At 43.0% G+C, this 13,300-nt stretch overlaps 1 protein-coding gene across 1 annotated transcript in view; it reads left to right on the top strand.

Annotated features, from left to right (window-relative positions):
* ADCY5 (adenylate cyclase 5) overlaps positions 1-13,300 on the top strand; it is a 260,004-nt gene that overhangs the window by 171,362 nt on the left and 75,342 nt on the right. The window contains exons 2-3 of the mRNA XM_027845254.1: positions 4,913-5,062; positions 11,428-11,549. Coding sequence (XP_027701055.1) covers positions 4,913-5,062; positions 11,428-11,549 — 272 coding nt within the window. The remainder of the gene's footprint in view (positions 1-4,912; positions 5,063-11,427; positions 11,550-13,300) is intronic.

The following is a 13,300-nucleotide window of genomic DNA, read 5'->3' as shown; positions in this document are numbered from 1 at the left end:
TACAAATATTTTTGTGTCTATAAGTCCTTTTCCACTCTCTTTGCTCTCTTTGGGTATAGAGCTAGAAATTATATAATTGAGTCAAAGAGTATGTCCAATTTAGAACTTTGGGGACATAGTTCCAAATCGCTTTACAAAATGGCTAGATAAATTCATAGTTCCAACAACAATGCATTGGTGTGCCTGTTTTCCCATAGCTCCTTCAACTTTTGTCATTTTCCCTACTTGTCATCTTTGCCAATCTTATGGATGTGAGGTGGAACCTCAGAGTTGCTTTTATTTGCATTTCTCTACTTGTGGTTTGGAACATTCTTATATGATTACTGGTCACTTAGAGTTCTTCCTTTGAAAACTACCTGTTTGCATCCTTTTACTATGTATTTACTATGTATTTGTTGGAGAAAGACTCAGTCTTAAAATTTGAATCAATTACTTATATACCTTGGATGAAATGTTTATCAGAGAAATTTAATGAAAAGACTGTTTTTTTTCTGTTGCCTATTTCCCTTGTAATTTTAATTGCATTAGAATGGTTTGTACAAGAACTTATTTTTCAATTTTATGTGGTCAAAATTGGCCACTTTATTTTCTTTGATTCTTATTTAGTCATGAACTCTTTCCCAATTCATATAGCTAAAAGGTAATTTACTCCTTGTTCCTTTAATTTGCTTATGATATCACCTTTTGTGTCTAAGTCTTGTGTCTGTTTGTAGTTTATTTTGGTATATGTTATGAGATGTTGGTCTTTTCCCAATTTCTACCAAATTGCTTTCCAGTTTTCCCAGCAGTTTTTGCCAATAACTGGAGTTTTGGGGGTTTGTCAAACTATGCTACTATGTTTACTTGCTTCTATACATTGTATACCTATTCTTTTCCACTAATTGACCACCTTTTTTGTAACTATACCCCAAGGCCTAGACCCAAAGAAAACAAAATCTTTTAAAATAATTATCGCTTTGTAGTAAAATTTAAGCTCTGGTACTAATTGATCTCCTCCCTTCCCCCTTTTTTTTCCCATTATTACCCTTGAGATTTCTTGATTTTTGTTTCTCCAAGTGAGTTTTATAATTTTTTTTTGGCTCTATAAGATAATTTCTTAGTAGTTTGGTATAGTTAAGTCAATTAATTTAGATAGTATTGTCATTGTTATTATTTTGACTCAACCTATCCACAAGCAATGAATTTTTTTCCAATTATTTATGTCTCTATTTTTGCAAAGAGTGGTTTATGGTTGAATTCATATAGTTCTTAGCTGTATCTTGGTAGATACACTCCCAAATAGTTTATATCTACACTAAGTAATTTCAAGGGGGAGAGAGCAGTAACAACTGGGTGTTGAGGATCAGGAAAAACTTCCTTTCAAAGGGATTCTATAAAGCAAAGGTGAAAAGATAGTTCATTCCAGACACGGTGGGCTTACCTGTATAAAATAATGGAGGTGGGCGATGGGATGGAATATGTTTGGAATGAGCAGGCCAATTTGCCTATGAGGGATTTTGCATAAAGGTAAGTAATATGAAATAATACTGGAAAGGTATGTGGGCAACATGTCAGCATAAAGATGTTTGAATAGGAAAGTGACATGGTCAGATCTGTTTTAGGACAGTTGTATGGAAGATGGATTATGTGATCATATGATTACATATTTAGAATTAGAAGGAACCTTAGAAGCCATCAAGTTCATCTCTTCTCTCCTTTTACAGATGAGACCTCCACTTGGAGGTTAAGTGACAGCTGGTAAGTGTCTGAGGTGGGATTAGTCCAGGAAAGAGGTAATAAAGGGCTGACCTCAGGCTGAGACTGTGAGTCTAGAAAGGGTGGCAGATGCTGCAGAGATGGTACCACTAAGTCTTGGTAATCAATAGGCCATGAGGAGAGGGCAGAATCCAGGATAACTCCAAGTCTTTGAATCCGTGAACCTCCTTGACCTGTCCACTGAATGAGAATGTTGTTCTACTCCCCTTTCTTGAAACTCTTTCATTTCTTGGCTTGGGTCACTTTAATCACCAAATCTTATGGAATCTTTCTTTCTTTTTCTTCTTTTTGGTAATGTCTAATACTCTCTAATCCCTCTACTACTTCACCTCATGCTTGGACTATCTCAGTACCTTCCTAACTGGTCTTCCTGCCTTCAGTCTCTGCCTGCTCAATCCATTCTTCAAAGTTTTGAAAAATTCATCTCCCTAAAATGTTGCTTTCATTGACCTGCTCAGAAATCTTCAGTTGTCCACTATTTATTGCCTCTAAGATGAAGTCCACAGTTCTTAGTCTATTATTCAAAACTAGTCACAATCTACTTTTCCAAATGTGTATCTAAGTATCCCCACTTAAGCCCTTCACCTCAAATCATACATTTCTATACAATGATTTACCTCCACATATTTTTCCTTGGACTAGAACACCTTCTTCACCTCTGTCTGCCTGTCCACCCACCCCACCCCACCCCCAAATCTCAGTTTACATTCCACCTTTCCTGTGAAGCTTGGAAGTAATCAGGCTGATAATCTGAGCTTGATCATTCACTGAGGTCCGAATCTTTATTCATCTTTGTTCTCAAAATGAGTAGAAAGATGCAGGCATTCCTCAGGCAGGAAAATGAAATGCAGTGGGTGGGTCCAAAAAGGAAGATGGGCCTTAGACATAGGAAAACTCAAGAATTGAAATAAGTTGAAATACTATCGTAGAGCCGTAGGTAAAAAACCTAATCTTAACAGCCTCGTGAGTGTGGTTCGAGCAAATCAAATGAGCCAGGAGCGTAAGCAGGATGTCAGAAGCCTGGAATCGTAGACCTCTAGAAAAGTGATAAAGAAGGCATTTACAAAGACAGTGTGAGATGGCCTAAAAGCTGGAGGGAAAATTTTGAGGGAGCAGATAGAGAAGTAATGAACTAGAGATAACAGATTCACAGATTTTGAGAGTTGGAAGAGATCTTCACAACCATACAGCCCAATCTACACACAAAAGGAATCTTCTGTATAACCTGAAAACCACCAGAAAGGTGGTGATCTAGTCTCTGTTGGAAGACCTCCAGAAGGAGGAAACCTCCACCTCGGAAGACAGCGCATTCCACTTCTGGACAGTTCTCACTGTCAGGGACCAGAGAAGGACCAGAATTGGCCTGGAAGGCCATAGATCAAAAGTTTGACTCAGCTCAGTTCCAGTGAGAAAGACCTTGGTGGTCAATGATACCTAAAGAGAAAATGGAACAAGATTTGGGGTGGAAATTGAGGATTCCATTAGATTGGGAGCAGGTTGTATGAGGGATTGAAGGTCAGGAGTGGCAACTCAAATTTTCCCATAGGTAGAAGTTTTGGTCTCTTTGCTTAGCATCTAACCTAGATGGGGTCAGGTGGGAGAAGTATACTTGAGAAAGAGTGCCTCATGAGCCCCAGCAGCCAAGCAGATCTTGGGATTTTAGCTGTTCAAATTTGAACCAAAAATCTGCAGATTTGTATCTTTCTATGCCTTTGTGTCAATAGGTCTTTTTCCTCATTTAGTTTCCTATCAAAATTTTCTTTTGAGAAATCACAAACATAACCTTTTGTGAATCGGGGGGGAAGAATTTTTCCTTGGTCAAGATTAAGTGGGGATACACTTCCTGCCACAAAAATTCTTAACTTTTTTTATGTCATGGACCTCTTGTGCAAACTGGTGAAGCCTAGTGACCCCTTCTCAGACTAAGGTTTTTAAAGGTATAATGTAAATTACAAAGGAAACCAACAGTTAGTGAAAATACAGGTGTAATTTTTTTTTCCCATCTAAGTCCTTCCCAGAGATCTGTAATCCATCATGTTAAGAATCCCTGGAGACAGTTATGGTGGTAGCAAGAGACTGTACTACACAATTGTTGTTCAGTTGTTGTTCAATCGTTTTTCAGTTGTGTCTGACCCTCTGTAAACCCATTTGAGGTTTTCTTGGCAAAGATACTTCAGTGGTTTGCCATTTCCCTCTCTAGCCCATTTTACAGATGAGGAAATTGAGGCAAACAGGGTTAAGTGACTTGCCCAGGGTCACATAGTCAGTAAGTGTCTGAGGCCAGATTTGAGTTCAGGAAGATGAATCTTCCTGCCAGACATTCTATCTACTTCATCACCTAGCTGCCCCTTCATAGCATCCATTTAATGAGTATTTGTTGACTAAAGGATGTATACAGAGATGTACAGAAAGGGTCTATGGAGCAATTTGCACCAACTTTGTCATTTGATAGGCGAGGAAGCCAAGATCAAGTGACTTGTTTAAGGTCACACAGGTAGTTCAGTGTCCAAAGCCGACTTTGAGTCCCGATCTCCTGACTCGAATGATACTGCTTCCCTAAATAGCAGGAACCTGATGAATGTCTAGTGATAGAGCAACTGACACCAATGTCCACTTGAAATCACTAAGCATCGCTCTGCACTGGGCACAGTCACACATTCAGAGTCCTTTAATTGTGTCATCCTCTTTCACCTACCTCAACCACACACCCTACATATTCTTTTTGCTGCCCCACTAATGAATTCAAACTTTGATTTGTAGCCAAGGTAAATATTTAATCTGCTTTATGTATGTGTTTGGTAGTTATTATTTAATTATCCCTATGTCTTTATGGACTATTAACATTAGACCAGCCCTGGAACTTAGGAAAGACAAGCAAAACCAGGACCCAGATGAAGTCAGGGAAGAAAATCAAGAAGAAACAGGCTGTACTTGGCATCTCTGATCCCTGATTGGGGATCCCACAGAATCCTGATTCAGAGCACCCTGGGAGTCCTGGAGGGTAGGACTTTGAACATGGACTATAGAGTGTTGTGGGTGAAAACCTGGGCATAGTCTGTATATGAGGTTATATGACCCTTATTTGTTCAGGCTACATGACCAAAAACAGTCCCCAGTCAACACTAACCTGTGTTTATTTCTACTTCCAATATTGCAGCTTGTCTCCAATGTCCTCATCTTCTCTTGTACCAACATTGTGGGAGTATGTACCCATTACCCAGCGGAGGTCTCCCAAAGACAAGCCTTCCAGGAGACGAGGGAATGTATCCAGGCTCGGCTACACTCACAGAGGGAAAACCAGCAGCAGGTGAGGTGCTCTGAAGATGAATCCCCACCCCTGCCTCTTTCTTTTTTAAGAAAAAAAAAATCTATTTTCTTTTTTTTTTTCAAAGAACAAGCATATGTTTTCTCTTCCTCCCACCTTACCCTCCCCCCTTACTGGAAAAAGGAAAAAGAAAAAGAAAACTCTTGTAACAAACATGCATAGCCAACAAAACAAATTCCCACATTATATGCGTCTAAATCTGAATGTGTCATTCTGCTCCCTGGGTCCATCACCTTCTCTGCAGGAGATAGGTAGCATTCTTCATCCTCGGACTTCTGGAGTCATTATGTGAAGTGATGGAGACCAAGGTGAGCCAGAACCAGGAGAATGATTTAGATAATAACAACAATATTGTAAAGACAAACAACTTTGAAAGTCTTAAGAACTCTAATCAATACAATGACCAACCACCATTCCAAGGAGCTGATGATGATTCAAGCTGCCCCCTCCCCTTTCCCTTCTTTGGCCTCCATTCTGCTTGGGTGGGATGGGAGAGTGAGTTATTCTAGGCCTCTGCTATCAGGGCAGGGATGAGAAACCCTGCTAGCTGGGTATATGGGAGCCTCCCTGCCCACCTCTCCTGTATTTCTTTTCACCTTGACCACAAAGCCTTTTGCTTCATTTTTCCTGGTCATGGGTTTGGGGCCCAGCTGACATGGGAATGTTTTCCATGGAAAGGGACTGGCATTCCTCACTCTGTGGGAATCTTTTTCTTTGGGTACCCTGGAGAGAAAACTCAACCCACTGACCTTCCTTCCCTGACACCTCCCCTCCCCACCTCCCTGCCTGACTTCTCCCCTCCCTTTTATAAATAAATCAAATAGGCCTTTGGAAGCAGAAATGTGAGTACCAAAAATGCCTCTGCTCCATGTACCACTGCCCATCCCTTCCCTGGGCAGCTGGTGTACAAATGGGTGGGAGTGGTAGGAGGGGGGGTGAGGTGGTTAGTCTTAGAATCCTGTGCTCCTCATTATCAGGGATGATGACCTATAGGAAAGGGTGGGGTTGGAGTGAGGATCAGGAACAATCAGTCCTTCTCAGTTATTCATCTTGTATACAAAACCTTGAGCAAAGTGCTGGGAGATTTGGAGCAAAGAGGGAGGGCTATCAGAGAAAGAACAGTCTTTACCTGCAGGGAGGTTTTAGTTTAGTGAGAGGGCTAGGGAAGACATACAGGATGTCATACAGAATGTGGTTGCAGCCTGAAATTCCCCCAGAGGACGATGGCCTCGCCTCTATTCTTGGCACATTGTAGTATCAGATTCTTGCTCAGCTTGCATGAGCTGGGTGAGAAACCATCCCTCCTTCTCTTACTCATATTGGAAATTATGCATTTGTTGTTTTAATAGAAAGGGTCGCTAGGTGGCGCAGTGGATAGTGCATGGGGCCTGGAGTCAGGAAGACTCACCTTCCTGAGTTCAAATATAGCCTCAGACCTTTACGAGCTGTGTGACCCTGGCCAAGTCACTTCACCCTGTTTGCCTCAGTTTCCTCATCTGTAAAATGAGCTGGAGAAAAAAATGGCAAACCATTCCAGTGTCTTTGCCAAGAAAACCCCAATCGGGGTCCCAAAGAGTCAGACAGTAACAGTTTTAATAGGGATAAGGAGAGAGGATAGGGACAGGACCTGCATTTTCATTTGTAAACTTCCAGAAGAGGAAAGACACTCTATCAAAGCAAGTCAGCACCTTCTCTGCAACTGATAATGTTAGAGAGTTTCTTAGAGCCTTGAGGACCTAGGGCCACACAGCCAGTATATGACAGAGGTAGAGTTTGAACCCAGGTCTTCTTGGACCCCAGGCCTGCTGTCTGTGTGCTAGGCATCAAATAGGCACCTCAAGTCACACACTGAACATCCGGTGGGATCAGCCCATTTTGATCTCTTCCCTTGTGTCTCTCTTCTTCTTTCTCAATTCAAGGCAACAAACCTTTGCTAAGCATCTACTATATGCATGGCTTTGTGCTAGATCAGAGAACATAAACAGCAAAAACAATATCGTCCCCTTAAAGAGGATCTTTCGGGTGAATGGAGGCAATACCCTTCTATGTACACAAGGAAGTATGATTCAAAATAGAATGGAAAAAAAGGCAAAGGAGAGGGTCAGACTAAGTGCTGGAAGAAAACTGAGATCCCTTTCCCAGCCCCTAAGAGCAAGTTTATCTTTAACTCTGCAAGGACAGATCAGCCTTTCAGGGTATTAGATCTTTCAGTCCATTGTTTGAGTCTGACTAGACACTAGCCTCTATTAGCATTTCCCTAATTCCATTACAGTTTTATTCCTCTGGCCTATGACTGTGAGTTCTGCACACTGCCCTCCCCATCCACAGTGGTTTCTTGGGTAGGGCCACTATGCCACATGTTGCCTAAGGAAGAGATAGGACCTCAAGAAACAGAGGCGAAGAGGTTCTACTTTTTGGACAAAGACATTTATTTTCTTCTGCTTTTTCCAGGGATGCCTAGACCCTCTTTGGTTTGTTTTTGTTTTGATTTTATTTTTAATTTTTTTGTGAGGCAATTGGGGCTAAGTGACTTGCCCAGGGTCACACAGCTAGTAAGTGTCAAGTGTCTGAGGCTGGATTTGAACTCAGGTCCTCCTGACTCCAGAGTTGGTGCTCTATCCACTGTGCAACCTAGCTGTCCCTGCCCTGTTTGATCATATGTTCAGTACCCATTTGGGGACTACAGTAAGTGCAAGGCAATAGATGTTCATTTGAGCTTTTCTCTTGGCTTAGTTTAGGGAAAACACCTGACCATAGAGGTGGGGGTCCTTAAGGTGCACTGGCGTGGAGGGGACGGAGAACTGCTCTGGCACTTGGCCCCAGAAGCAGGCCTGGGCCTGCCCACCTCCCATACTGATTTCTGCAATCCTTTCTCACTTTCCCCAAATACTAATACTCTCCCTCCCTAACATGTCTTGTGTACCTTTGTAGAAATGTATAAACATCCACTTTCTCTGCCTGGATAGAATGGAAGGCCCTTGAGGGCTAGGATTGTTTCATTTTTGTCTTTGTAGCCTTTAGCATAGGGGCAGCTAGGTGGTGCTGTGGATAGAATGCTGGGCCAGGGGTCAGGAAGATTCATCTTCCTGAGTTCAATTTGGCTTCAGACACCTACTAGCTGTATGATCCTGGGCAAGTCACTTAGCCCTGTTTGCCTCAGTTTCCTCTTCCGTAAAATGAACTGGAGAAGGAAATGGCAAACCACTCCAGTATCTTTACCAAGAACACTCCAAACGGGGTCACAGAGTTGGACGTGACTGAAATGACTCAACAAGATTTTAGTATGATGGCGGCATACGGCAAATGCTTAATAAATTCTTGTTGACTGATTGTACTTATATGATCTTGGTCATACACTGTTAGAGGTAGAAAGGGCCTTAGAGATGATCTAGTTCAAGCTTCTCATTTGCACATGGGGAAACTGAGGCCAGGAGGGGGGAAGTGATTTATCCTCACTCATACAAGCTAATTAGTACTGGACTAGAGCCCAGGTCTCCTGATTTCCAATTCCAGTCCTCTTATTGCCTTCAAATTATTGCCTAGCTCTTTCACAGATCAGCCAAGTATTTAAAGTGCGTTTACTGTGTGCTTAGAATTTCATTAGGCCCCAGTGGGTGACAGAGCCCCATCACTCAAGGAGCTTAGAAACTAGTTGGTTGGTAGGCACACAAGGAACACTTCCCAAGCAAGGTAATTAGCTTAGCCTTGAAGTGCCAGGTCATGTGGTGAAGAGCCTTAGCTGTGTGAGCTTGGGCGAGTAATTTTTATCTCAACTGTCCACTGGGTTGTTGTGAGGATCCCACCCTCTATTTTCCTCCTCCTTACCCCATTGGCCTCCTGGATTCAAGTTGCTTTGAAACCACCCTCCCCAACCCTTCAGGTCACAATGACACTGTAACCTTGGAGAAGAGCTCACCAAGGGGTTGGTGTGGAGAGGGTTGGGCAGAAGGGAAAGTGACAAGGCCACGTGAGGGAGTTTGCTAATACTGAAATGAAAATTAAAACACAGCTTTGGCATTTCATCGCATGTGTAATCGTCTGTTCGTTACAGCTCTACATGCTTTCTTTGTAAACTATTGTTATTATCAGTGAAGACTGGAGCAAGCTGGGGAGATTTCAAGCAGGAGGATGGGAAGGCTTTGAATGGGTGGCTGGGACGGACAGGCATAAGCCAGGGTAGAGAAGTGTATTCCTAGGGCAGGAATTTTCATTTGATAGGGGAGGTAAGAGGAATCATTCAGGGTTTTTGAGACGTGATAAAACGGCATTAGGAAGATTAGCTCAGCAGTGATGTTCAGGATAGATGGGAGAGGAATGTCAGAAAAGGGCTTCAGGTGTAAGGTGATGGTCAGGTGACAGAAACAGTGACTTGAAGGGGGTAGTATAGACAGGGGGCATGCACTTCAAATGATGAGAAGCAGAAAAAGGTGCACTCAGATTTGAGAAGAAGGCTGAACCTTCCCTTATCTCCCATTCAATCAGTAAAGTGGGAAAAGATATGGTTTCCTTAAGGCCAGGGCAGTGATGGATGTGATAACCAGGAAAGATCAGGGTTTTAGTTTGGGAGGGGTGGCTAAGAGAAAAGGTGAGACTTCAGTAGAAGCAGGGTGACCCTGTGGGAAAGCACATTGACTCTAGAGCCAGAGGTCCTGGCTTCAAATCCCACCCTATTACTACCAGTGTGACCTTGGGTAATTTGATCCTTTGGGCTCAGTTTTCTCAGCTATAAAATAGGGGGGGATTGGACTGGGATAGCTTCGGAGGTCTCCTTTAGCTTTGTGACATATTAAAAGTTTGAGAGACATAGTTTCTGGGTAATTAATCATTTTAGTAATCATGCTAGCAGATAATTAATAGGGTCAGTGGCACTCTCCAATGCCAAAGACCCCTCATGCAACCCACTCAATCCTTATATGTCCTTGGAACAGTGGGTTTTCCTGAGGGTGACAATCAATTCTGATTGGTTAATAATTAATAAGAAGAATGAATATTATAATGAGAGGTGGACCTATTCTAATGAGGAGGGTGGGAATGTGACTTTGATTACTTTATTTACTGCCAGACCACCCCCAGCCTTGGGCATTCTAGACAAAAGCTCTACCCCCACCCAAGCCTGAGAGGAACACTGTAGGCCAGGAATTCACCTTAGATTAAATTCTTTGTCAGGTTCTCTGGTTGGGTGGGGCAACAGCTCCAGATTTCATCTCATCATCCTGCCCTACCCTTCAGAGAACTAAGCTTTGACCTAATCTCCAAATGAGGAAGGGAAAAAATCCTGGATTTCCCCATTATTAATAATTAGTTATTTAATAATAATTTCTCTCAGATTTATATCTATAATCTTACGAGAAAAGGAGGATTCCTAGTAGGAAGCAATAGAATGAGTTTGGGAGAGGCAGACCCGGAGGGTTGGATGGTTGTGAAAGTTTGCTTGGAGGCAGTAGGACTGAGAAGTTTGTGCCTGAATTGATGGATTTGGAGAATAGGAATCAACAGGCTCTGTAGTTAGAGTCACAATGTAGACAAAGTTAGAGACAGAGAGAAAGGGAAACCAGGAGTAACTAGATACCATTTATCAAGGACTAGAAATAATTAGCTAGGGGTAAAAACAGACACATGGAGGAAAATTGGTTGGGAGGAGGGGGGACTGGGTACACACACAAACAGACATAGAATCTTATTGGGGTAGAGCCTGACTGACCCCCCACCCCCACCCCAATCTGTTGGCAATGTTGATTGGACTCTGTGATGGAACGACTTAAAGAATCAGCAGAAAGGGAAGATGATAGAAGTTGAGTCTTGCTTCCCCATCAAAACTGTACTCCTGAGAATCAGTGTGGCATAGAGTGGATAATAGAGAGCCAGCCTCTGAGTCAGAAAGACCTAAGTTCAAATCCTAACTCAGACACACTGTTTGTGTGACCCTCACCAAGTCATCTCAGGATCCCAGAACTCTGGGCTCCCTCAAGTCAACAAACATTTATTAAGCACTTACTAAATGGAGAAGTAGGTGCTGCTCCTCACTGGTGGAAAAAGTCTCCTAGCTAGGAGTTTCCCATATCAGTGAAATTCCAGTTGTTTTTTTTTTTTTTTTTAAAAACAAAACAAAAATATACTTCCCAGGAGTTCTCAGGGCTGCTCTCTGGCTCCCATGCTCCCCCTGGTGGGAGCTACTTGCAGTGCGGCACTAGAGAGCCTGTCCTGTTTTCATGGTTACTATGAGATTTTTGATGGGAACACGTTAAGCGAGGCCTCGCTTGTGCCCAAGAGGAGAAGTCCCAGGGAAGAAAACAGGGCGTGAGGCAGGGGGTAGGAGCAACGATGGCTCTGTCTGCTTCTCTCCCCAGGAGCGTCTCCTGCTGTCTGTCCTTCCCCGTCACGTTGCCATGGAGATGAAAGCGGACATCAATGCCAAGCAAGAAGATATGATGTTCCACAAGATTTACATCCAGAAACATGACAATGTGAGGTAGGGGAAAGGCTGGGGGAGGGGAGTTGGGAAGTTGGAGGGGTGGGAATTCATGGTAGCAGGGAGATGGTGCTCCCAAAAGGCAGGTTGGTGACAAACACTGCAGGACTGACTGACAATAACTAGCATTTATATAATGCTTTAAGGTTTACAAAGCACTTTGCACATTATCTCATTTGAGCCTCGTAACAACCTTGTAAAGGTAGTGTTATTATTATCATCTTTGTTTCACAGATGAGGAAACTGAGGCTTAAAAAAGAATTTAAGTGACATGTCCAGGGTAGCACAGCTAATATATTCCTGAGGTGAGATTCGAACTTGGGAGTTCCTAATTCCAACTCTAGCACTTGATGCACCAGGCCACCCAACTGACCAGTAGCGATCAATGAAGTAACAACCCCCAAACCCATCCATTACATAGAAGCAACAAGTTCAGACATTTTGATTAAAAGAAGAAACCCTTCACAGCTTTTAGATTCATCATCTTAGTCCCTCCCTCTCCTTTTGGTCTGATGACCTGGGGAGCCGTCGGCATCTAATCAGTTTTGTGTCTTGTGATAGTTCTTGGTGGGTGGGAAAATACAGAAGAAATGGGCTGAGACCCAGCCCAGTTCTTGGGGCACTTTCAGCACTGTGAGAGAGACTGGAGACTCACCGTAAAGGATCCCCTAGTCTGAAAGGGCTGAGAGCAGACCCAGAATCCAGACCGCAGTCCCAGGCAGCAGAGACGAAAACGGATGCAAATTGCTACAGCACACAGTGTACACATGAGTTTTGTGGTTCTGTGCTGGGTGGAATGCCGGGACTGGGAGAGCCCATCAGGAATAGTTTCCTGGTGAGGCTGAGAATCTCTCAGTAAACAGGGAACACTCAGATTGGTTCTCACTCCGGAGAGCTTTTTTCTCCATGGGCAAGGAATCTATAGATTAGGGGGTAGAAGAACACTTTGAAAAAAGGAAAGAAGAACTATCCATTCATTTATTCGTGGCGTAGATGTTAATTAGGCCGATTGGGATTTTACTTGATCACAGACTAATTTATTGGTTATTTCTGCTGAGAGAGAGGGCCATCCCCTCCCACTCAATTTCTAAGTGTTTCAGGCCTGAGAGATGCCAAATCATGCTGATATAGAGGCAGGAAGATCAGAGTTCAAGTCCTACCAATGACACATACTGGCTGCTTGATCCAGGGCAAACCAATGAACCAGTTATCCCTTTGCATTTGTACAGTTTATTCTAAGGTAGTTTATGAAATCAAAGCTCTGGGTCCATAAGTAAAAAGTCTGATTAAGCTTGAGTGGCTTTAACCAGTCTTTTCCCTAAGGGAGGCCTAGTGACAGGAGGAGTATAGGCATAGGCTAGAGGCTGAGCCCCATAGGGATGAGACAGGAGGCGTCACAGTTTCATATCCTTCTTACAGATTTTCAGTTTTGGGGGAAGGGGAATTCCTGAGACCCTTTTCACAGAATACTTAGCTTCTCTACTGGACCTGAACCTTTTATTAATACAGATGGAGTATCAATTTCCCCACTTCTCTCCCTTTCACGTGGCTAAAGAATTGTACCAAAAAGCTCCTTGTCATTAGATGAGTGTTAAAATAGCTTACCTCCTAGACAGATATTATTCACCTAGAAGAATAAAGGGCTCCTTTCATGGACGAGGCCTTTGGGAAGGACCTGGGGAGTCACCAGGGCAACCCCCAGCATCCCCCAGAGAGGGGCTTAGAAGGGGAAAAGGAGTTTGTCTTTCAGC

Source organism: Vombatus ursinus, unplaced genomic scaffold (genome assembly GCF_900497805.2).
Source record: "Vombatus ursinus unplaced genomic scaffold, bare-nosed wombat genome assembly UNPS02014959.1, whole genome shotgun sequence".
NCBI lineage: Eukaryota > Metazoa > Chordata > Mammalia > Diprotodontia > Vombatidae > Vombatus > Vombatus ursinus.
Note: the sequence above shows the minus strand (reverse complement) of the source record. Positions and strands in the feature narration are given on the sequence as shown.